Source organism: Diadema antillarum, unplaced genomic scaffold, assembly GCF_040938485.1.
Source record: "Diadema antillarum isolate AM-2024a unplaced genomic scaffold, OU_Dant_1.0 seq00000456_RagTag, whole genome shotgun sequence".
NCBI classification, from domain to species: domain Eukaryota; kingdom Metazoa; phylum Echinodermata; class Echinoidea; order Diadematoida; family Diadematidae; genus Diadema; species Diadema antillarum.
The window spans coordinates 89155-113763 of NW_027271428.1; the positions used below are offsets into that span (position 1 = coordinate 89155).

General features: G+C 39.1%; 1 protein-coding gene across 2 annotated transcripts in view; it reads right to left on the bottom strand.

Annotated features, from left to right (window-relative positions):
- Positions 1 to 22715, bottom strand: part of LOC139732951 (ERO1-like protein beta) — a 40009-nt gene extending 17294 nt beyond the window's left edge. For both annotated transcript variants that reach the window (XM_071643788.1, XM_071643786.1), the window contains exons 1-6: positions 22466 to 22715; positions 4794 to 4913; positions 3347 to 3430; positions 1860 to 1904; positions 1015 to 1219; positions 46 to 166 (exon numbers count right to left, since the gene is read on the bottom strand). In XM_071643788.1, coding sequence (XP_071499889.1) covers positions 46 to 166; positions 1015 to 1219; positions 1860 to 1904; positions 3347 to 3430; positions 4794 to 4913; positions 22466 to 22609 — 719 coding nt within the window. In that variant the 5' untranslated portion in view covers positions 22610 to 22715. The remainder of the gene's footprint in view (positions 1 to 45; positions 167 to 1014; positions 1220 to 1859; positions 1905 to 3346; positions 3431 to 4793; positions 4914 to 22465) is intronic.
- Positions 22716 to 24609: the final 1894 nt, after the last annotated feature.

A 24609-nucleotide genomic window follows, 5' to 3' on the forward strand; every position in this document is an offset into this window, starting at 1 on the left:
TAACTGTATCAGCCATTTCACACTTGCGGAGGTCCAAGAACTCACTTGAAGCAGTTTTCGTTGTAGATGCTGCTCCATATCCGATGTGGAGAGCTCCCCTTGTAGCCTGTGTATCTTTCCGGGTTCAGCAAAAGGTCCACGTACTCCAAGTCACCAGAGTGCTCATCTGCAGATGATAGAGTGGTATGGTCAACCCTCATACAAAACAAGGCACATTTGTTTTCAAAAGCTGCTGACATCAGCAATGCAGTCCTTTCCTCATCCAGATATTGAGATTATTTCCAAACAGCTTTGTAAAGGTTTTCACAGCCTGCTTGCTGAAGTATTACACTACTGTACAACTGGTATTTACATGGATAATGGATCACCATAAAACTATAACCCAATCCTCGCATATTTTACAGAGAACAATTATCTAAACAGAATTTTGAGAGTGATGACTTCTACTTAGAATGTATTTTATAGGAAGGAACAGAAATGTAGATGTGTTCTTTGTAACTGAGAGTAACAGTCAACATGGCACCATCATGCTACAAATGTTATATCACATGAACCCAAATTCACTATGCTGTAAACATCCATATTTTCACAGGATTAATTTTTCTTGCTGAGCGGCTAAAAGACATATTTGCGGATTTTTAATTCGCACTGCACAATTGTCACCCCATTTTGAATATGCAGAGAAATTGTGAAGATATTTTTGTGAGTTTCGGAAATCACGCTAGCCAAAAGAAGAGCGAAATGAATGAAAATTAATGCACTGCGAAAATTTGTGAGTCTACAGTGGCCTCAATTCAAGTTGGGTTCATAAAGGCCTTAACACGTCAGGCTAGAGTACATTTATTATAGGATATCTGTTGGCCTTTGTGATAGGTCATGTGCATTTATGCAGTCAAATTTTGCACGATCCATGGACTCTATAAATTAAAACTACCTCATCTTCTCATCGTGAATCAATTGTCAAGAGCCAAACATTTTCTTCTTTCTATGAGTATGCGTAGCTGCCGTACCAACCTTCTTGTTCACAAAACTGGAGTTGGGCGTCGTCGTGTTCCCTCCAGGTCTCAAAGGCCATCAGGTTCTCTCGGCTGATGGTGGTATCCAGGGCACCCAACCTGTCCTCCTCCTCCTTCTCATCCTCACAAGTCTCCTCCTCCCCATCTTGCTGCTCGTTGCTGTCCGGAGTTTCATTGCCGGCCCTATTGGCGTCTTTCCCATACTGAAAACGTGGCAGAGACCATGGTTCCAACAACATGTATGAACTTGACCAACCTTACAAGGATTTGGATCTGAAGGTGGCAATCGTGATTATGTTGACAATATGCCTGGTGCCACAATCTTGCCAAATTTAGAGACTGCTAGCATCATTCATGTGTATCATTCACTTGAATACACATGCACACAAATATACAGTATTCATGTTGATGAATGACAATAGCAGTAGGGAACAGGATGCAAATGCAGAAGACCTATAGAAACCCAATCCTTCATTGAAAGAATTTGCTTGCAAAAGTAGATCGATTTTGCCGAACCTGGTGCAATCTGTGATTTCTAATCCCCAAAGTAAATGTTAGAGCAATGAAACTACCCTTGGTACAGAATAGGAATGATCCAATTTCCCAATTTTTCCTAGAATGCTTTCTTTCTTTGCTTTCTTTGCTAAAATCATATTTCAAAACAATCACATCAACAAGTGATGGAAAGTACAGTGTACCTTGATTGCAGACAATGTGATGATATATTTGGTAGCTGGTAGAAATGTTGAAAAGAAACTCTGCTGTGTTTCCACAATGTCATTAAAAAAACAGGCTTTCTTATTACAACATGTGCACAAAATGAATATAATAATCAAAGTTCACCTTGTCTTCCGTATTTTCATCTTTCAGGCCACATGGTAGATCATCCTAGTAGTGACACAAGGGTGAAAATCAAGTCAAAATGTCTTTAAAAAAAAATAAAGACAGCATCATCAAAATGAAGTATGTTAAATGATAACATTTAGAATGTCTGCTTACATGACACAGTTTACTGTATGTGCGTATATTTTACAAGGTTTTTATTTTTGAGAATTTCATGAGTCTGGAGCTATTCGTGAATTTAAAAACAAGCAAAACATTAACTCTAATCCCTGATATGAATGTGACATGCACACATATATTTCTCCATTCAGTACTGTACTACACAACCGCATATTTAACCATTCAAGAAATTGTTGGGAAATCTCGATTTGCAAAAAATTACACTCGCTAAATATACGGTGACTACAGTACACTACTACTTACAAATGAAGCTTCTTTTCAGAAAATCAGCCCCATTACCTAAGTACAACATGAAATGATCAAACTGCAAAAGAAATTTAAAAAAGAAAAGAAATGCAAACTAAAAATCCTACTTTATAAAGTTACGGTTTAATCAAACTACATTTCTGCAAGGATATACCCATTAATGAAAGGAAACTAAATAACATAAAAATATTCACTATTTCAAAGTAATGTCATGCATAAACATATTTGCATTTTTTTAATTTGATGTAGAAAAAAAATCTTGGTAGACTGTCCTGGTGCTAGACATATAATATGCATCCAATGATTGTTTCATACTGTAATGGGTTGTCAGCTAAAATGTATGAGAGACTAGAAAATAATTTATTTCTCAAAGGGCTTTTTATACATTCACTAAAATATCTATGAACCTGATTGTGACTTGCCAAGGATCTGTATTCAGGTGTCCCTATGAAACTATAAACCAGCATGTTTTCCCTATGAACTCTGAGGTATGGATAGGTTACACTTGACAGGAAAATTAGAGTGTTTGATTTCTGCAGTAAGAATGGATGATACGTCTAGAAAATTTGTGGAACTTGAACTTCAGATTACCCATACATGTTATAAATTGGGAAGCTTTGCAGCATTTAATAACACAGTCTGCACTATACTGTACTTCTGATGCATTACACCAATTTTGGAAATTTTTAGTCATATTTCTCAGTGACACAAGTTAAACAAAATGCAGAATTAATACTGCAATACCACTCAATTACTTGCACCACTTCTTCCTCATCTTCCTCTTCTTTTTCTACTTTTTTCTTCTAAATCAGGTATCAAAATCAGGATACAGTCTATATACAGGTGGCGCTTTTATGCCGATTGCCTGGTAAGTGGCATACTGCACAGTCAACATCTTCCCAACATTCCGTATTTCACTTAATCAACATTGTATATCTATCATCATCTTCAAGTTGATGAATAACTAAATCAAGTGCCAGAGATGACTAGAGAATACCACTCGTGATAAGCTCTGCTGGTCAGAGAGATGCAGTCACCGAGATCACGCACGCATCACTCACCGGTGAGCAGGGACACACGTGGCAGCCTTTGAGAGCGCACCGACTGTCGTCCGCCCAGAACGGACAGGGCCGCTTGAGATTCACCTATAATGTGTGTATAAACATGAGCATTATGCAAGGGTTAAATTGGAAGCACAGACCATATGCTTACAGAGCACTTAAAACACAAGGCAGGCACAGTATTGCCACTTGTCCATCGAACATGACATGCATCAAAGAGCTCTCAGTAATATCTAATTGCATGTCAAGAGAAGGAAGAACAGACCTCATTCTTCTTTCAAATTATACAGTAAGCTCTTGGCAGAAAATCAGCTTCTGGACTCTTAAAGGTCAAGCACTGTAAGGGTATACCCTATTCTGTATCAAATGAATTGTCTTTTATACCTATGTTAACTCAGGGTTAGTGACATATACCATCATCTATTCAACACATGAATTTTAAACATGATACTATACTGTTAACAACTGAATTATACACTGTTTCATAATTTTACTTTTCTTAATCAAAGTACCTAGTGCTGTAAACACACCATATGTTCCCATGCATTTTAATTTCGTGAATTTAAAGCATTGAATGGCAGTGAAAATTTCAAGCTGCCATAAAGGCCGTTGGCTCTAATTCGCAAAAATTTAATGCTGCAAAAATATCTTGCTTTACAGCAACAATAACAATGTGCATCAAGATTATCAAATGGCTGCAACTAGTTTGCAGCACTGAAGCCGTCTGTTGAAACAATGCAAATGTGGAAAATTACCTTTAACAGTTTCCTCAGGATATTATGGTAGATAACTCACTATATGAAATGGTCCTAAATCCACTTTTTCTCTCTGATTCTGTTTACTCTTTATTGATCTTTGGACCTCACTTCAATAAGCAAGTATGTTGTAAATAAATTAGATGCCATAAAGCCACAGAGCTTGTGATGGAAGATTATAACATTTGGTCTTGCATTGAAATCTTGCACCTGTGCTTGTTTTGGCACACGAGAGCAGCCGACTCAATTACCAAGACTTCCAACTGTGCACACTTGATTACCCTTGCTTGCCAATATTGCTCCATCATGCTCTTATTAAAGATACAACTGGGTTTCTGGAAGTTGTCCTCCTCAATACACTAAATAAAAATCAAACAGAACAAAAGTGACATTTCTCTCACTTTGCGATGGTGTTACAGAAGAGACATTAACAAAATAACTGCCATTCTTTTTAAAGGCTTGGTTGTAACAATTTGAGTAAAACACAACATGATATAATCTAAATTGTCTATCATCCAAAGTAGATGCCTTTTCTTTCTTTTGCTTTAGTTTGGTTCAATTGCAGCTGATCCACAATCAAACTTCAACAAAAATAATTTTACAGCCCTTGGGGAAAAAAAATTCAACTGGCAACCCCCCTCTGCCCCCTATCATCAATACCGTGCAAAGATGCTATGCACAGCACAGCTTACCTTGAAGAATTTGAAGTAATTTCTAGTCAGCAGGCTGTTGAGGGGAGGATACAACCTCAAGTTGTTGAATTCACTGACAGACTCCACTTTGCAGCTGCAATCGTCCACAAGTCCATTCAGCTGTGGTAGAGAGATCAAAACTTCATGATTTGCTCTGCTATTACACCAGGGCTATGAATTCAAAGTTCTAGTTTAGTACACTTGCCCAATGAACTGGGGCAAATGAATTTATTTATCTAAAGAAAATAACCTGAAGACAGAAAGGAATAAAAGTGGTATGCCTCCACTATATCACATTATTTTCTCAGTAGGTCTAGAGTAGGTAACACACATCTGAACAATGCGTGACAACAGATCTACATGACTGGACAGAACACTGACTCTCGAACTTTGACCCAGTTGGACCACATTCTCCCCTTAGAATCACTGCAAGGTAATGCATGTACATGTATACACCAAACCCAATCAAATGTAAAGTGAGTCATTTCCAATGTATGGAGAAAATAATGAAATTTCAACAGTACATTTTTAATCATGAATGTGTTTTTAGCATTTAAACCTGACCATTGACACAATGACCCATAACTTCCCAAGAGAATCATGTAGGGTAATACATGCATATATGTCCTAAGTTTCATGAAGACACCTTGAGCCATTCCTCCTAAGACTTGGAAATGAATGAAAAAAAGTGTAATTTTAGAATTTCACTTGACCTTTGACCCCATGAACCAAAACTGCCCTAGAGAATCTTTATTTGGTAATTCATGCATACATTGTACTCTGCAAGAACACAAACTAAAATTGGGAAAAAACCTCAACTTCCAGCCAGTGATACAATTTCCTTCAAAATTACATCATTAGGGTGCAATTCATGAGCAAATTTTTGATTGCTTATGACTAGGTATCTCATACTCAGATGATATAAGGAAATGGAATTTCATATAGTAAAACTACTTAACTCAGTTTTCAAAGACACTTCGAAACAGTTATCAGTAATGATGTGTGTGCCAATTACACTACAGCAGTCCCACTATCTCTGTACTAAGCTAATACCGTATCTTGCTTACATATCAGTTAATACACTGCACTATCAAGCAGGGAGCGGCAAGGCAACTTGAATGCTGGCAAAAGATTACAGTTGGGCAAGGAAAATGTAGAATTTATATCTTTTCATGCATGTTCAGAACTATAATACAACATCTGCAGTAATTATTACTTAACCCTTTCTTTGATGATCTGCCTTGTTGGATTTTGCTGTCTTCCTTTGTTTGCTAAATTTACAAGCTCAATTTTCCATAAAGATGATTATTTCCACACCCCAAATTCCTGGGCCTGCCACAAAATTACCATTTTCAGTTTGAAACATTCCCATCATGATACTGATGTTTGAAGATTATAGAAATACTTAATGGTACCTGTAATGGAGATCATATACTAAATGTTCATATACTGTACATACATCATACATGTCAAAACAGCTGTACTTGTACTGGTATGCAAATATGGAAAGAGTTTGTTGACTTCTTGATGTACTGTAATGCATCAACAAGTCATTGGAGTAAGATGAAATGTTTTGGAGGAAATGAGACAAACAACCATCCCAGATGGTCAAATATCACTGAGAGTGAGATAGGGTGTCATACCTGATATCCTACCATCATGATGGATGCCTGAACATGACACCACTTGAGTAATGCAAACTGTCTGGTGGTGGTGGTGGGGGGGGGGGGGGGGGGGGGGGGGTGGTAGTTGGGTGATTATGGTCCACACATTCAAACAACATAACTGCTTCTCTAGGTATAAAGAGACAGTTTAAAGGGACAGTACAGTTTTGGTTGAGATGAGGCTTCAGGTTTCCAACACTTTTTTATGATAATTTTTTTAAATAATGAGAAACCTCTTATAAGATATAAAAGCCCTGTTTTACTTTGTTTTTGGATATCTAAGCTATTTCAACACAGATTTTCATCAAACTTTGAATTCCTCTCAGAATTGTATGCTCCACATTTCAGAAAGTGGTTTCTACATATAAGTATCTCGCAAAAAGTTAAAAGCTGAATCCTCACCTCAACCAATATCATACCATCCCTTTGAGCTTGCTCTAAAAGGGGTTGACTAACCCGTTGCAGAGTGCAGAATGTCACCATTTGCTGGGCATCAAACAGATTTCAATGTTTTGTGACTTACCATAATTTAACTTTTTGCCAGGATTATGATATCCATAGCCAAAAATTGCAAACTCTGTCCCAGATCCCCTACTTGGCCCATCTGTACAGTCTATACTTGTATATTACACTTAAGTTTGCACAAAAGATTTCTAAGAATTGTCATTTTTCTTTCATAAAAGTTAAATACGTATGTTCAATGATGGAATGTGTCAAAATTTGCCACTTATTGAAAATATGTTATACATTGGACGTACGTGTGGAACCTTGCATACACTTGTAAGACACCTACACGTACAAAATTGTAGTCCCTACAGCTATTTTAATTATCTGTTCATGATTAAAATATGTACATTGTATGTTATCCGTATCTTACATTGCTTACAATACATAATAGTAAATGTGATTGCTGCATGGTCTTATCTGAACCTTGTGGTAACAGTGCATGCTGCATGGGATATTCACACGGTATTTGCTAAGAAGGATTAAAGTGATATCCAACCCATAACTGATAACCTTGACAGCATTCGCATGGTGTTTTATCTTCCATTTCCCCTTATTGGGGCAAAGCTGCAGAACCACGGAGTGGAATAAACAGCACTCACATTCATACATGTACACTGTTCAAAACGGTGGGGGCAGCATCAGATGGCAGAACAGCATGTTTGGGTTCTCAAGTAACACTGACAGTTTCATTGGAACTTCATGTCCTTGCTCACACTAGAATACTGTATGTATCATGAATGCAAGGCTGCCAACTGTGTGGGGCAGGAAAATTTCTGTTCAGAGCAAAGGAACTCCCCATGCCCCATACAGTGTCCATAATTTTTGCAAGAAGTGAGAGAGAGATTTCTAAATTGCTTCTGGCTTGTTCTCACATCAGTGACAAAACAGACATGTTCCACAGAGATCATTTTTTTAAAAGGGAAACTCCTGCAGTCATTCATGGCTCAAACGTGTTATAGGCCACCATACCCTAGTAATGACAATCATGACACCGGCTAATTTCAGTCAGACGTGCTCCTACTCGCTAACTATACACAGCCCAGTCGCTGTATAAATAGCTTCGTACAGCGTCAGGTCAGGCTACCTACGTAGCCTACTAGCATGTCTGGAGGCAATCTAGTGCATTGTAGTGTGCAGTTTCTGTCATGTCATGCTAACCCCGGTGCAGGGAGCTGTTGAAGGCCGTGTCACACCTTTCCGGGCAAGCCTTGCGTGCGACTTGCAAAGAACAATTTTGACTACCCGGAGGTCCCCGTAGATGATCCGCACATGACAGTACATAGCATGTATCTCAACCGTAGTCGCCCGGAGGTGCGCACGCATATTTTTTAACCCGCAACCGTGTTTAGGCCCTGTCACACTTTTCCGGGCAAGCTACTCGGGCTTGTTACGTGTAGGGATTTTCTAGCATACCAGATATTCCTGAGGGCGGAAAAGGATTTGAGCGAGTCAACGCGTGTGTCTTACTTGCTGGACGCGTTCTACTTATTATACTTGCGAGTATACTGTGTGACCTTTGTACCAGTCGCGTGGGGGTTGACAACTCAGTGGAGGAATTCCTCTAATGGAATGGCTGAAATCCCACAGAATTTCATTATCTTGGCTGCATACGGGACTGCGAAGTACCTGCATGGGAGTTGCCTGGGAAATGCTGCCGCTAAGGGCCTCCTACTGGTGTTCTGCATGGACCTCAAGCCGCAAAACTTCCCCCGTACGGTATGACAAGGCATGAATGAAAATTGCAAGCATTCTTGTTCGCCCGCTGAAAATCTTCTACGTGCTGGAAACTACCTCCTCGCCACAAGCCCGCCTAGCTTGCCCGGAATGGTGTGACACGGCCTTGACCACTAGATGTGTTGGGGTCGCTGATGTGGTAAACTGTCATGCAAGCAATGCTAAAAGTAAGACTACAATTACACCATGAAGAATATAACACTTTTTTAATCATGACATCATTCTATCTGGATATATGGGTAAAATCCCCAGTATTCGGTCATTTTTTTTTTGTGCGCTTAGAAACATTGTATTAAGCGCATTACAAATGTACCGTAATGTATTATTATTAAGCTTTTCTGTAATATTTCTTAAACTAAAATAACACATACATTAATATCTACAGCAATGTATGCGAAATATATCAAATTTCTTTAATCTCAATTTTCATTTTGTTAAATATCCCACCGAATTGCACAAAATCCCCAAATATATCACTTTGAAAATCCCTCAGAATACAGTCACGCGATATGCGCATTCAAAGTCACTGCGTGTTCACGCTGGGATCACGGCAGCTGAAAAATGTGCCACGCACTACCTTGTTGGCGCAAAATTGCATCCGGGACGTGGGCATCGCGTCGGCGCCCATTGGTGACCGAATATGGGGAATCGGCACTTGCATTCAACCCTTGTACATTGAGTCACTGCATCGGCACGTACGGAAATTTTGTTTTTCTTTTGCGTTTTTGAGGATACCATTACACTCCGAGCTTGCGATAAGCAAAAAATCCCGCAAGAGAATGGCATATTTCTCGATTTTTAGCGCTTTTTCAGTGACCTGTACTCTTAAAACTGGGCTTAATCCGCGCCGCTTTGGGAAAGACGCACCGATTCTGCACTTTTGACGGTGAAATTTGGGATTTTGAATGGATTTTTTTAGGGTGCTTAGGGATTTTCCTGTTGTGAATGAGTGTGCAGGTATGTGAATTGATGTGGTTTGCATGTGTTGTGACTGTAGAACTTACTGGCTGGTGATAATTAAGTGACAGAATTCCGGCAGGTGACCGAATACTGGTACTCTTACCCTAAAGTAAAATGATACAATCAATGAGAATCACTTTTCAAGTGAGGTCCATGCATGGCCTACCTAAAGGAACACCGTGGACTTCACTATCTATGGTTAGACACAGCCCAGTCACTGTATAGAATCTAAATAGCTTCGTACGGTGTCTGGTCAGGCTATGTTAGATCTGTCTGTCTGTCTGTCTGTCCGGAGTAGTTTATTTTTTCTAACGTTATCGCTCTCCTCAGTAGGGGATCCGTGAAGCCAGACACAGTCTCCGCGGAACATATCCCCGAAGACCAGACAGACAGACCGACGACCAGGGGGGTGTTTCATCAACGCTTGTCAGCGCTGACAATTTCAGCAAAATCTTTGGTTTTGATTGGCTGAGATGCTCTGGTCACTGACCGTTACTATGTGATTCAAGTTGTCAGCGCTGACAAACGCTGATGAAACACCCCCAGATAGACAGACCGATCTTTCGATCAAGGCTACGTGGACTGCCAGAATTCAAAATGTGGCAATCCAGGGGTTTAAAAAGGTCACACACAACGAATTATCTTAATAAATTACGATGACATTTATTGATAATTTTGGTTACACAGCTTCTAAAGTAAACGATGCCACTGCGCACTGGGAACCAACTTCGGCCATCCCATCAACAGTCATATTTTCATATTTTGTAATCTCCGCTGCAATTTCGTTCACTTCGTTCAGTTCGAGAGGTTTTAGGTAGCCCGACCAGAAGCTGTGCGAAACACAGCGACTGGGCCGGCTGTGTAAAGTTTAACGTTAGATCTACTAACTATTTTATTAGGTTTAAATCGTAACGTCGTAGCTCATCACTGTCGCTGTATCGCTGTGTCACGTACACTGTACTGTACGGTACATTTTTGTGGTTCCTGGACAACTCGACCGCGGGATAAGTCGTCCCTGGACAAGTCGTCCCTACCCCTGGACAGCTCGACCGGGTCGAGTTGTCCAGGGTCAGGTTTGCGATTGGACAACTCGACCCAACTTTATTTGTGCCAGATTTTTGCAGAATGAAACACATTTTAGTCATTAAAATGGCATAGGTTAGTGGAATGATGTATGAAAAAATGTTTTATCGCATTTTTAAGGCAATTCCTATTTATTTTCTGATGCTGCGAAGCAATATTTCACGGTATCTTCCCTGCTCTGAGAATCTCGGTGACGGAGCTTTTTCTTGTGACGACAGCCTGTATGGTAAGGTGACATTTGTTGAGAAATTTCCATTAAATGCTTATAACCAGCAAGAAAATATAGTATTTTACATAGTTATACGTGTTTTCTATCCTTAGTGACATTTTCATGAGCAGAGGAATCATTTCAGTATGAAAAATGAAACAAATGTCTACAGTATGTCGATTCGTCTTCGTTCGTACTTGTTCGGTTTCCATATCGTGGGACGCGCGCTGCTAGCTAGCTGCTAGCTGAGAGGCTAGGCTGAGCGTGGCGCTCGCTCGCTCCCTGGCCACCAGACCCCCTCCCACCGATACCAGCCCAACTTGTGACGACATCCTGTTTGGTAAGGTGAAATTTGTTGAGAAATTTCCATAAGATGCTCATAACCAACAATAAAATATAGTATTTCATATAGGTGCATGTGTTTTCTATCCTTGGTGACATTTTATGGGCAAAGGAATAATTTCAGTAAGAAAAATGAAACAAATATATCTATGTCGAATCGTCTTCGTTCGATAGGTGTCCACACCGCGGCACGCTGCTGAGAGTGGCTCACGCTACTACCGATACCAGCAGAACGGGATACCGGCCCGCGGGCCCCGCGGGCCGTAGGGCTGGCAGTCGTGGTGCTCGCTCGATGGGTGGAGCGAGCTGTGTCGCTGCGTAGCTACGAAGTCGACCGTGATCTTTTCTTCGACATTTGGACTAAATTCCAGTCAATGAAACTATTTCATACCTTTCTCTTAACTTTGAACGATGTTATACTGACTAAATGGTTTGAAAAGTGTCTGAAATTTTACCGTCACTGTATTGATTCATAAGTAAGCCATCAACAACATGACGACCAGGCTACAGTCTTTGTCTTGCAAGCCCAAATTCTCTGTACTACGTACCACACCACTACCCACAAGCTATGGAGAACCTGACTCCGTATTGATACAGTGGGGACCAGTACTGTACTACTGTACTGTCAACAAATAATGGGGGAAAAAGATAGTGACAAAAAAGGAAATAAGATTTCTCACTCTTTTTCTTTTACTTTTTTTTTGTGGTTGGTTTGTTTATTTCTGTTTTTGCCAAAAAAAAAAAGGATTGCCCTGCATGTCTTGCATTCATTAAAAAAAAAGAAAAGAAAAAGAAAAGAACAGGGAGTACATGAAGTACTGGCTGTCTTAGCTTGTCTGAAAACTTCAAATATGTAATCCTCTATTTTTTTTTTCTTCTACGCACTTCTCTCGGTCTTTGCCAAAGATACTATTTTGAAGAAAAAAAAAAATTCTTGTAACTTACACTTGAACACTTGTAACTTATATTTACCGGTGATTTCGGACAGTACTTTTCTGAAGTTGATGATATGATCTGAACTAATCCTTTTTAAGAAAAAAAAAGGGGGATGGGTGGGGGGGGGGGGGCATCCCAGGCCTGCATAGAACATCATTCTAATGCCCTGGGCAGAGTTGTGTCAGAAAAACAGAAATGTATATCTTAATTTGATTTTGTTATATGCATGATACAGGTTACATTGTCTCTGTCTGTCAAACTCACAGGTACTTTTTTTTTCTTAAAATAGAATTATGGTCATAATAAAAAAAATTCTGTATGGTACGGTACTTAAAATTCTGTCTTTGTCAAAGATATAAACTGCGAAAACTGTTTGACGTTACAGACAGTTCACTACACATCGGTTACGGTGTAACATTATCCTAAATTCCTAAGGCCACGTTAAAGTCCATCAAACCATCCAGATCTCTCTAAACCTTAGTTTCATCACAGAAAACAATGTCACACCTTTCTTCACAACATATTTTGGGTCTGGACATGACTAATTTTCATCACATTTCATTTATCAGGGCATAAACAAAGGTGCATTTTAAATTCCACCTTGTCTTATTTTATATGTCCCAGTTTGATGTGAGCTCATCAATCTACTTATCTGGTATCTAGATAGAACAACCTCAAATTTTGCTGAATAGCCCTTTAAAGACAGGAGTATAAACGAAAACCAGAAATGTCATTGTCAAAATGATTTATACCCCCTCTTGAAGTACTGGTGCCTATTTGACCTAAAAAAAATATCATAACACTTACTATATCTACAGATTGAATGTGCACAAATTGGAAAAGAATTTCATGACCCTGCATGGCATTCCTCATTTTGAGGCCATCAGAAATGTGCTGTTACCATGACACCACACTTTACTCTTTAAAAATGTATCTTGCACTTTGAATATCAATTTTTTTATGTGTTCCATATATCTGGTAATTTCTAATTGAAAAAAATGGCAAATTAAGTCTAATTTGTTAGTCCATTACCGCACTTAAAGGGTTATAATTTGCTATTGCCATGGCAACACACTTTCTCCCCAGTGCTGATTAAAATGTTATAATGTAAACAGGACTCCACAGCTGGGATATTTGGTTGCAGGTGCAAGGTGGCTAGCAGTGCATAAAGCCCCCCCCCCCCCCCCCCCCCAAATGCAATTTGGCCAAATGCAATTTGGCCTATAAGGCTGCGTTCACATAGAAGTATACTATTCGGGTATAGTACGGTACGCGTTTTCGAGGGCACGCGAATAGCTTGAATCGAACGATATGATTTTCTAACACGGGTAAGAGGGCACTATTTGAATATGCCGAATAGCACAGAATAGTAAAGCATAGTGGGAATCGCGCTTGTTCGATTTTTGAGCAGCGTATACCGTCTTTCGATTTTGAAATGGTAACAACTTTGGTCTCGATTAGCCCTTTAGCAAAAATAATCATATAGACTGACATTCTGATGCAGTTTAGAAATTGTTAAAGGACAAGTTCACCTTCATATACATGTGGATTAAGTGAAGGCAACAATGTTAGTAGAACACATCAGTGAAAGTTTGGGGAAAATCCGACAATCCGTTCAAAAGTTATGAATTTTTAAAATATCTGTGCAATCACTGCTGGATGAGAAGACTACTACAGTGTATGATGTCACATGCGTACAACGATATAAGGAAAATAAAAAGAGAATTTCACAAAACTTGACTTTTTAAATAAAGTGCACATTTTCTTGACTTGTTACTGACTTATGTTAGGGGTAATATTATTCCCCCTGACTTCTGAAAGAGAGAAGTCGAGTGTTCTTTTATTATGTGAGAAAAGTGAGAATATCTTGAATTTTCTTTATACTTTCTTTATATAGTTGTACTCATATAACATCACAAGCTACAGTAGTCTTCTCATCCAGCCGTGACTGAGCATAAACTTCAAAAATTCATAACTTTTGAACGGATTGTCCGATTTATCCTCAAACTCTCATTGATGTGTTCTACTAATATTGCTGCATTCTCTCAACCCACATGTCTATGAAGGTGAACTTGTCCTTTAATAAGATTGCTGGGATGGTTGTGTAGGAGGAAGACATTCGGATGGTGCGGGTGATGGTGTACTGGGTCGACTTGACGACGCATAGGGAATAACGAATACTGAATTCTTCTATGTTAACGCAGCCTAAGGGTATACACAGCTTTACATTGAGCCTAACATGACCAATGTGTGCTATTAAACTTATGTCATCACTTAAAAACTGGAGAAGTGTGATCTGTAAGTCTTTTTGTAATTTCCTGGGCCATCATGTAGGGCTTACAATTGTCATGGCAAACACCTTCGAATGCATTTGTATACTAATATATCTTGCACAACTTTATATTGAGTCAATTTTTGCTTGAATCTCTTGAAAACCAGCATACTACAGTGTAGTAGTTTGAGAATTCTACAATTTTTAATGATTTGTACAAAAATGTTGTTACAGTGGCAAGACATCTTTTGACACTCACACAAAAGTGTCTTGCACAACTACACATTAAAATATAGGCCTACTGATTGTAAACATACAACTGAATTGCCAATTGAGAGAATATATTTCAATCCACAACTTTAGATGCATGATTTTCATAAAGTTTGCAGTTATCAATTAATAGGGAGGAAAAGGTGTCGCGCATATCTGCCTGTGATTTAGCGGCTACACCTGCCAAGATTTAGGTTTACAATGTACAAGTACTACTAAAAAAATGAGGGTAGTTTGATCCACAAGACTTTGCAATGGACTGACCGATGGACCATCCTTTACAAAGTCTTGTGGATCAAACTACATGTACTCTAATTTTTTTAGTACCAGCTTCAGAATGGGGTGCTGTTCGTTTAATTCGCAAATTCCCTATACCTAGAGGTTCTTTAATCCGAAAATGAAAAAGGGTTCGTTAGTCTTAACATTTGTGGCATTATTCCGAAGGTCCGTTATTCCCGAGATTTGTTAATCCGAAAATGAAATTTGGAATGAAGAACCTTCAGAATAACGAATCTTAGGACTAAAGAGCCTTCGGAATAACGAACCTTTCGAATAACGAGCTGTAACCTTCAGAATGATTCCTCTTGCTTCAGGTAGTATTTCTGCTCAAAATGAAACCTCAAAATGTGGTATTACTGTATGAAGGTGATTACCTTGTATACAGGTACTCCTGTCTCCATCCAGTTTCCTTCTCTCTGGGAGGTTTTCTCTGAGTTATAATGCAACAGGCCATGACCATGTCAAGGAAACCTAGTGTCTTGCATTCTCTTATCGAGGCCAACAATAGTGGCAAAATTCATGAAAATTACTGGTATCCTGTGATAAGGTTTAATAATCATGCTTCATCCTTTATTTTTGCTATGCCATTACCATAGCAACCAATTCAGGACACTGCAAAGATGTGTCATGGACTTTTTCATATCACAGTCATCATGTGTACCAAAGTTTGAGATATTTGCCTAAAAACTATGAATACAGATTAAAATACATTCATAATTAATTTTTTAAAAGAACATACATGTACTATGTAGCTTTACATTATCATGAATTCATTAGCCTTCACCACACCTTCAAGAAACGGCATTATCTTGATAAAGACACAAACTCAAATAATGCTTGTCACATTTTCAACTAATACATTGCTGTTGTCTTGTACGACCTGATTGGAAAAATTGTTGCAACACAGGCAAACTCCTTTCAGAATGAAGTGGTCACTAAAGTTTGATAGAAATTGTGGAATATAAAGCAAAAGGGGAGATGTCTGATCTGCACAGATAGTCCGGATTCATGAAATGAAATTGAATGTGGTTCTATGCGTATTTATGCCAGCTTCAACCTAAAATGCATTTTCTCTCCCAGGGATTTTGTGTATTTCCTCCCTTTTTCATATTTATACATATTTTTTTTAATTATCATTTTTATTTCTTTCATCAATATCATTATTACTCTTATTATTAGGTCCCTATTATTATTATTGTTATTATTTTGTTATTATTATTATTATTATCATTTTCATTATTAATATTATCATTATCATCATTATTATTATTGTTATTATTATTATTATTATTATTATTGCCTTTGATATGATTGAGAACTTACATTGGTTGGTTGACACTCACTTTCATTTTGTTGCCTCCTCTTGGTACACCTTATTAAGGCTCACTGCTTGCTCAGCCCCCCCCCCCCCCCCCCCATGCTTTTCACTCTTTTCCTTTCTTTATCCTCTGTTGTTCTTTATCTTGTTTGATTTTGCCTCCTTATTCATCCTGTTCCTTCAAGGTTTCCCCCTTTGGTCCTCAGATCTGGATCATCACTGACCCTCCTCAGCCTTTTGTCTGTCAACCTCCCACTCTAATCCCCCTCCCTATACCTGTTGGGCTCCTTGCCCATGACTTCCTACCCTCCCCTTTTGTTTTCCTTGTTCTGTGTCCCTAGCGAGTCTCTGACTGTTCTTTATGGGTGAAGTCCTATTATATGATTGCTTTCCCTGCCTGTTTGTCGTTTTGCCTCTGACAGAGATTCTGCTAGGATTGAAAGCTCAGGCCCATTTGACTCCATTTTACTCCACTGGCTCTCCACAATTGGATTTAAGCAGTTTTTGAACAGCAGTTGTTGTTTTTTTTCTTCTCTCTCTCTTTTTTTTTTTTTTTTTTTTTTGCTACACTGAAAAAACAAAGTGTGTACGTAGGAGTATGCTGTAGAACTAGGAAAACATTTCATTTTATGATGCCTATAGGACAAACACACAAGCATTTTTATAACATGAGCAATTTCACATTTCTAACCCATAGGGCATATATGGTTGTTTGTTTTCACATACAATTGATAACATAACACAATCTGATTAAAAGACGATCAGTATTCTTAAAAAACTAACTAAGAAGGCTGAAAATAGATGGTAAATTTTTGGTCAAGTTATGATGTCACGGTATTTTTTTTTTTCATTTGTGCATGCACATGTGTGTGTGTGTACCACATAATGTCTTTTAGCAGCAAAGAAATATCATGTGATCATTTCAATCATCAGAATATATAACAGTCATGTTGCCCCCCCCCCCTCCCCCCCCATAAAAATGTCAAACATACCAGGCTCATTGACTTTACTATCTTTTTCCTCATTAAAGTTCATATTGCATACACACTCACACACACACACACAAGGAGGGAAACGGTCGAACAATCAGAACATTACAGTAAAAAAAAAAAAAAACTCAATCATGTATCCATAGTGTAAAGATTGCAAATGAATGTGATTTGACTACCTGACATCCAAAATGACATAGTTATAACTCACAGAATTGGTATTCAAAAACTATTTTAATCTGTAAGTGGAGGATTTGAAGGGGAGATAGAGATACAAGAGAGAGAGCCTGGAAAGAGAGATGAGGTGGTGGTGGTGGTGGTGGTGGGGAAGGTTAATACAATTTATTATGTTACCTATCACAAAAAAAGTCCAACTGTAACCTGTTTGTCCAGTTACCTGACAAAATTATACAGGGATCCCTGATATAGAATTGTGTTGACCATTGTTGATGAGACCACCAACAACAACAAAAAAATGCACAAGGAATCCATGACAAAACTAAAGATCAAAGTCATTGAAAAAAAGTAGAGGAAGTGTCTCTGATTGTACGAGTCCTTTTGCATCAATCTGTCCATGTTATGCATTTTTTTATTTACCCTGACCCTAATGGTTTACACTGACGATTTGCTGCGTGAAGGGATCGAGTCATCATCTATTTAATCAGTGTCACCTAAAAAGTTTGGTGCATTCACCTTTTATGCCATGATCATCGGTTGTCAGTTTGTTACTGTCAGCTCCATAGAAACACTTTCTTGGAATAAAATGAATGGGGTTAACACAGTTTTGTATGCTATGTTACCATATAGAAATATCTAATTATGACAATAATTAGAATTGTGTTGGCCATTGCTGATTAGACCAACAACAACAAAAATGCACAAGGAATCCATGGGGGGGGGGTCCCTTTTTTATGCACTGCTAACCTTGCGCCTGCAACTGAACATCCCATAGCTGTGGAGTCCTGTTTGCATTAGCCAGAAGAAGAGAAAGACACATTTTAATCAGTGGTAGAAAGAGAAAGACACATTTTAATCAGTGGTAGAAACTGTGTTGTCATGGCAACAACAAATCATAACCCTTTAAATGCAGTAAAGGACTAGCAAATAAGACTTAATTCTTCATTTTTTTTATTGAAATGACAGGAAAAAAGGACACATAAAAAAGATGATATTTGAAGTGCAAGATGCATTCTTAAAGAGGAAAGTGTGGTGTCATGGTAACAGCACACTTTTGATGGCCTCAAAATCAGGAAGCCATACCGACAGAGCGGTGAAATTCTTTTCCAATTTGTGCACAGTCAGTCAATAGCAATAGTGATTATGATAATTGTGAGATGCACACAATAGTCACGTCAGCCAATTATTTTGTGGGAAATACCCCATGCGTACAGTAGTGTCCATTTCACATTTAAATGTATAGCACTGTATAGTACATCCCCATCTCCAGACCACAACAGGTGGCAGTCCCCAGGAGCTTAATGTAAGATAAATCCCCTGTCCAGGGACAAACATCTCAAAGGTTGGGTGGTCTTAACCCTTAGGGTAGGAGGCTAGCAGGAAATAGAGATATACATTGCTGGTCCAGACAGAGAGATGATTGGTTAAAAGTAATTTTCTTTTGTGTTTCTTTGAATAGATTTTCAGACAATGAATAACATAAGTTATGTAAGAATGACCTTCTTTATGATTGGTCAGAAGTGTAGATGCTATACGACTCTTTATTTCTCACTCCAGACAAGAGTAACATAAGTTATGTAAGAAGGGATAGTGGTGTGATTGGTCAGGAGTTATTTTCCATGTTATGTCTTTGTGTGGAATCGAGACAAAACAAAAGTTAGTAGCAGCAATGTGCTGACTTGACCAAGGTAGTATTCTTTTTGTTTCCCTTAATGTACCCTTCCCCTTTCGTAAATGGCTGACTTGTCCAAATAGGACTATTTTACTCTCCCTTTATTCATAGAACCACCGTGACAGTCCGAGCAGAGTCCCAGGTCGCGTCAAGGGTGAAATATGGCCACGTCACTCTCCAAGAGGATCTCGATCGCGATCGCGAACTGCAGTGCGCACTGCCACGATGAGCTCCGGGTCGAGATGCTGACGTGTACACTGTTTGGAACGGGTGTTCGCCGCCTGGTCGTCGCCTGGCACTCACATCACTTAGCGCTGACACTAATGCGATTGTCAATGATGCGATCCCAGCTTGGAGATTCACATTTGCGCTAATTCGTCGTGAGCTGGAAATGGATGAAGTTCATCCTCAGTCATTGATGACAGGGTTGACAATGAGAGGAGATGCGAGACGAGCTCTGATGCAATAGCCTCATGCAGCATCCGCAAGTGTGACAGGAAGGCAACTCCTCTTCCGTAATAATTGTTCCAAAACTATTTCAAATCAATGTTGCTGGAACCAAGCACCTCACCGATGTGGTGTAAAATAGACATGTATGAACTTAGAGAATTTATCAAAACCGTCTCAATAAGGAAAGGATGTGACTCTGGAAAGTAATATTGCATCTCCTTTTTGTATTGGACGCAGGAGAGCTATGGTCTACTGTATGTCCATCTCCTTTGGAGGTTAAGGAGCCAGAGTGAGAAAAAGAGCTTTGTCCACGGTTAATGTTAGGAAAAAGGGGCTACGTGGCAAGTATTATGGGATAAGCCTACGTGTACCTTTTTACGTAACCGTGGTCAAAGGACTGGTCAGCGAAAATGAGCTCTTTTGTTTCTTTTTGCCATCAGGGAGCGTCCGGAGAGAGTAACATGACTATACTACCGATTGAAATGGCTCCCTCTCTCGGCCAGTGACTTACTGTCAAACTAACGGGGTACGTGCTGCTACAAAGGTGTGACATTGTTTTCTGTGATGAAACTAAGGTTTAGAGAGATCTGGATGGTTTGATGGACTTTAACGTGGCCTTAGGAATTTAGGATAATGTTACACTGTAACTAATGTGTAGTGAAGTGTCTGTAACGTCAAACAGTTTTCGCAAGTTATATCTTTGGCAAAGACAGATGTTTAAGTATATACCGTACCATACAGATTTTTTTTTTATTATGGCCATCATTCTATTTTAAGAAAAAAAAATACCTTTGAGTTTGACAGAGAGAGACATTGTAACCTGTATGATGCATACGTAACAAAATGAAATTAAGAATTATACATTTCTGTTTTTCTAACACAACTCTGTCCAGGGTATTAGAATGATGTTCTACGCAGGCCTGGGATGCCCCCCCCCCCTTTCATCCCTTTTTTTTTTTTTTCTTAAAAAGGGTTAGTTCAGATCATATCATCAACTTCAGAAAAGTACTGTCAGAAATCACCAGTAAATATAAGTTACAAGTGTTCAAGTGTAAGTATTTACCGGTAGGCATTTTCTTTTTTTCAAAATATCTTCGGCAAAGACCGGGAGAGAAGTGCATAGAAAAAAAGAAAAAGAAAAGAGTTTTCAGACAATATTTGTAAACGTGGAAATTTTCGTGGTGTTGAAATTTTCGTGCATTTCGCGCAACCAGAAACTAGCGCGAAAATAAAAGCATGCAAATATTTTTGCTTGCCATATGTTATTGTGCATGATGTCTGGATTCCGCGGAATTAAAAACAGGCGAAACTCTTCTGACCCGGCCAAATGCGAAAAATTAGTCGCGCGAAAATATCCACTTTTACAGTAGGTCCTACACCCGTTTTTTTTTTTTTCTTTTTTTTATGAATTTCATGCAGGACATGCAGAACAACTCTCCTTTTTTTTGGCAAAAACATAAACAAACCAACCACAAAAAAGTAAAAGAAAAAGAGTGAGAAATTTTATTTCCTTTATTTGTCACTATATTTTTTCCCCATTATTTGTTGACAGTACAGTAAAACAATAAGTGTATCAATATGGAGTCGGGTTCTCCATACTAGCTTGTGGGTAGTGTGGTAGTACAGAGAATTTGGGATTGCAAGATAAGACTGGTCGTCATGTTGTTGATGACTTACTTATGAATCAATACAGTGCCGGTGAATTCCAGACACTTTTCAAACCATTTAGTCAGTATAACATCGTTCAAAGTTAAGAGAAAGGTATGAAATAGTTTCATTGACTGGAATTTAGTCCAAATGTCGAAGAAAAGATCACGGTCGACTTCGTAGCTACGCAGCGACACAGCTCGCTCCACCCATCGAGCGAGCACCACGACTGCCAGCCCTACGGCCCGCGGGGCCCGCGGGCCGGTATCCCGTTCTGCTGGTATCGGTGGTAGCGTGAGCCACTCTCAGCAGCGTGCCGCGGTGTGGACACCTATCGAACGAAGACGATTCGACATAGATATATTTGTTTCATTTTTCTTACTGAAATTATTCCTTTGCCCATAAAATGTCACCAAGGATAGAAAACACATGCACCTATATGAAATACTATATTTTATTGTTGGTTATGAGCATCTTAGGGAAATTTCTCAACAAATTTCACCTTACCAAACAGGATGTCGTCACAAGTTGGGCTGGTATCGGTGGGAGGGGGTCTGGTGGCCAGGGAGCGAGCGAGCGCCACGCTCAGCCTAGCCTCTCAGCTAGCAGCTAGCTAGCAGCGCGCGTCCCACGATATGGAAACCGAACAAGTACGAACGAAGACGAATCGACATACTGTAGACATTTGTTTCATTTTTCATACTGAAATGATTCCTCTGCTCATGAAAATGTCACTAAGGATAGAAAACACGTATAACTATGTAAAATACTATATTTTATTGCTGGTTATAAGCATTTAATGGAAATTTCTCAACAAATGTCACCTTACCATACAGGCTGTCGTCACAAGAAAAAGCTCAGTCACCGAGATTCTCAGAGCAGGGAAGATACCGTGAAATATTGCTTCGCAGCATCAGAAAATAAATAGGAATTGCCTTAAAAATGCGATAAAACATTTTTTCATACATCATTCCACTAACCTATGCCATTTTAATGACTAAAATGTGTTTCATTCTGCAAAAATCTGGCACAAATAAAGTTGGGTCGAGTTGTCCAATCGCAAACCTGACCCTGGACAACTCGACCCGGTCGAGCTGTCCAGGGGTAGGGACGACTTGTCCAGGGACGACTTATCCCGCGGTCGAGTTGTCCAACCCTACTCACCTCACAAAAACATGGATGGACATCACCATTTTTAGGAGTTGACTGTGTAGAACATGAAATGTGGCACAGGCACAGAATAAAGCAGAGAACCTCTAGTATCTTCCACATTCTGAGTTTCCTTACACATGAAACATACGGGGACATAATCTGGTGGCAAATAGTAGACAAAACTCCCGAATGAAGGATGGATGTACCGGTCGCGTCGTTGCATTAGCGGCTCACGCTCGGCGGGCACAGCTGGCTGGCTCGATTACTGTCCTCTGCTACGATTGGGTATGCCGTATGCTGCCTTCGTAAGCGTACGATGAAAATGTGCACGGACGCGATGTTTACAAGCACAAGTCAGGGCTCATCAATTAGGCTTGTTACCCACCTCTTAAGTCGTTAAGTGAACATTGATAAAAATTTGTTATCAATCTCACACCTGTTTGTGCAATTCAAAGCCCTGTTCAAAAGCCAACGCATAGTGGGAAATATTAAACAGCATTATTTTGGTGGAATCATCATCATTTCCTTTTTCTGAGACTGTGTCTGAAAGGAGTATAAAATGGTCCCGGCTTGAAGGGAGAATAATTTCGTAAAGATACGTGTCGATTTGCAGGTCCGCCTCAGTTACTCATGCCTGCTTTTCGAGGGAACATGATGACAGACATGCACTCAATTGCTAGTTTCGTGCGTTTTGTGGCAACACAAAATGATAAATATCTGACATCATCACTCAAACATATTTATCAAGGGAAGCTGACACCAATATTGTCGTTGATTGCGGTTTCGCTTAAAGAGACACACCTTTCTTCCTCAAAGCTGAACATATTTAAAAGCAAAGAAAATTATCATCACAATTTAACTCTTCTTTTCACAGAATCTTCAGAAAAATATCATGTTGAAATCCATGTGTGGTATTTTGGATAAAATGAAATAGATATTTAATGATTTCTGCATAGTTTTCACTAATTCTTCCATCTCTTTCTATTTGAAATTAAGTTTTGATTGAAACTGTCATCACCTCAGTTTCTGGAAGCTCTCGAGTAATTTTCCTTTTTACATCAATTACATCATTTCAGTGGTCGAACGTTTTCAGTTTTCATACAGTTTTTGAGTCACTGGTAGGGGAAAATGGACCTCTCAAACTTGAACACCTGTATGGGATGACACATTCTTAATAGCATTATACCAAAATATTAGCAATCAGATTACAATAGGCCTACATGCATGTGAAAATGTTTGCCTGGGTACTTAAATGGGGGGGGGGGGGGGGGGGGAGGGGGAGGGGGGGCTGGGATTGAAGAGTTGGAATTGAGCTACCAGGGAGTGACATTTGAAGATATCAAATGTTGCAAACTCAACACTATGACTGCATGCGATCGGATTTCCACTGGTAGAAATGAAATACACTACTGTGTTTTTTGTTGTGTTTTATCTTGCTGCAGCAGCTGTTCTTTTTAAGTGTTGTCTTGTTGTTGTTGTTGTTGTTGTTGTCTCACTTCTTCATCCTTCAAAGTGCAGGCAAAGTTTGTGCTTGAAGATAAACACACTGTTTTTGTGTGGCTTTTGCTGCCACTTTGCATCATTTTACTGCATGCTGTGTCTAGTGAAGCATCATTAATTACTGGCACAATCATTGAAAATTAATACAATGTACTTGCCATCTGTGTCTGTGTCATCCCACACACATTGTATAAACACACCGGCACACACACACACATACACTGATTTGTGTGAATGTTCAATTTCCTCCCATTCATTGCATACCCTGAAAGTATATTTTTCCTACTGTATTCTATACCTCACACACATGATGAATGGAATAGAGGCAATCATTGTACATGTACTTCCATTTTAACTCTTCTTTGTACCCACAAATTAATCTACATGTATCTCTATACATGCACACACATTTCCTCTCCCACACACAAACACAGTACCTCTCTTAATATGTCAACAAGCAGATATCCAAGACACAGTATTTAAACAAATGATCACACTGAGTGATTAAGCACAACTGCACTTTCCCTTCAGAGGACAATATCCTTGTGTCCTGTGTCATAAGATGTTTCAGATGCAAAGATGTAATGTCCCCCAAACACAAAAATACACATCCACAAACATATAAACATAAACACATCAAAATTATGCACTCTAGA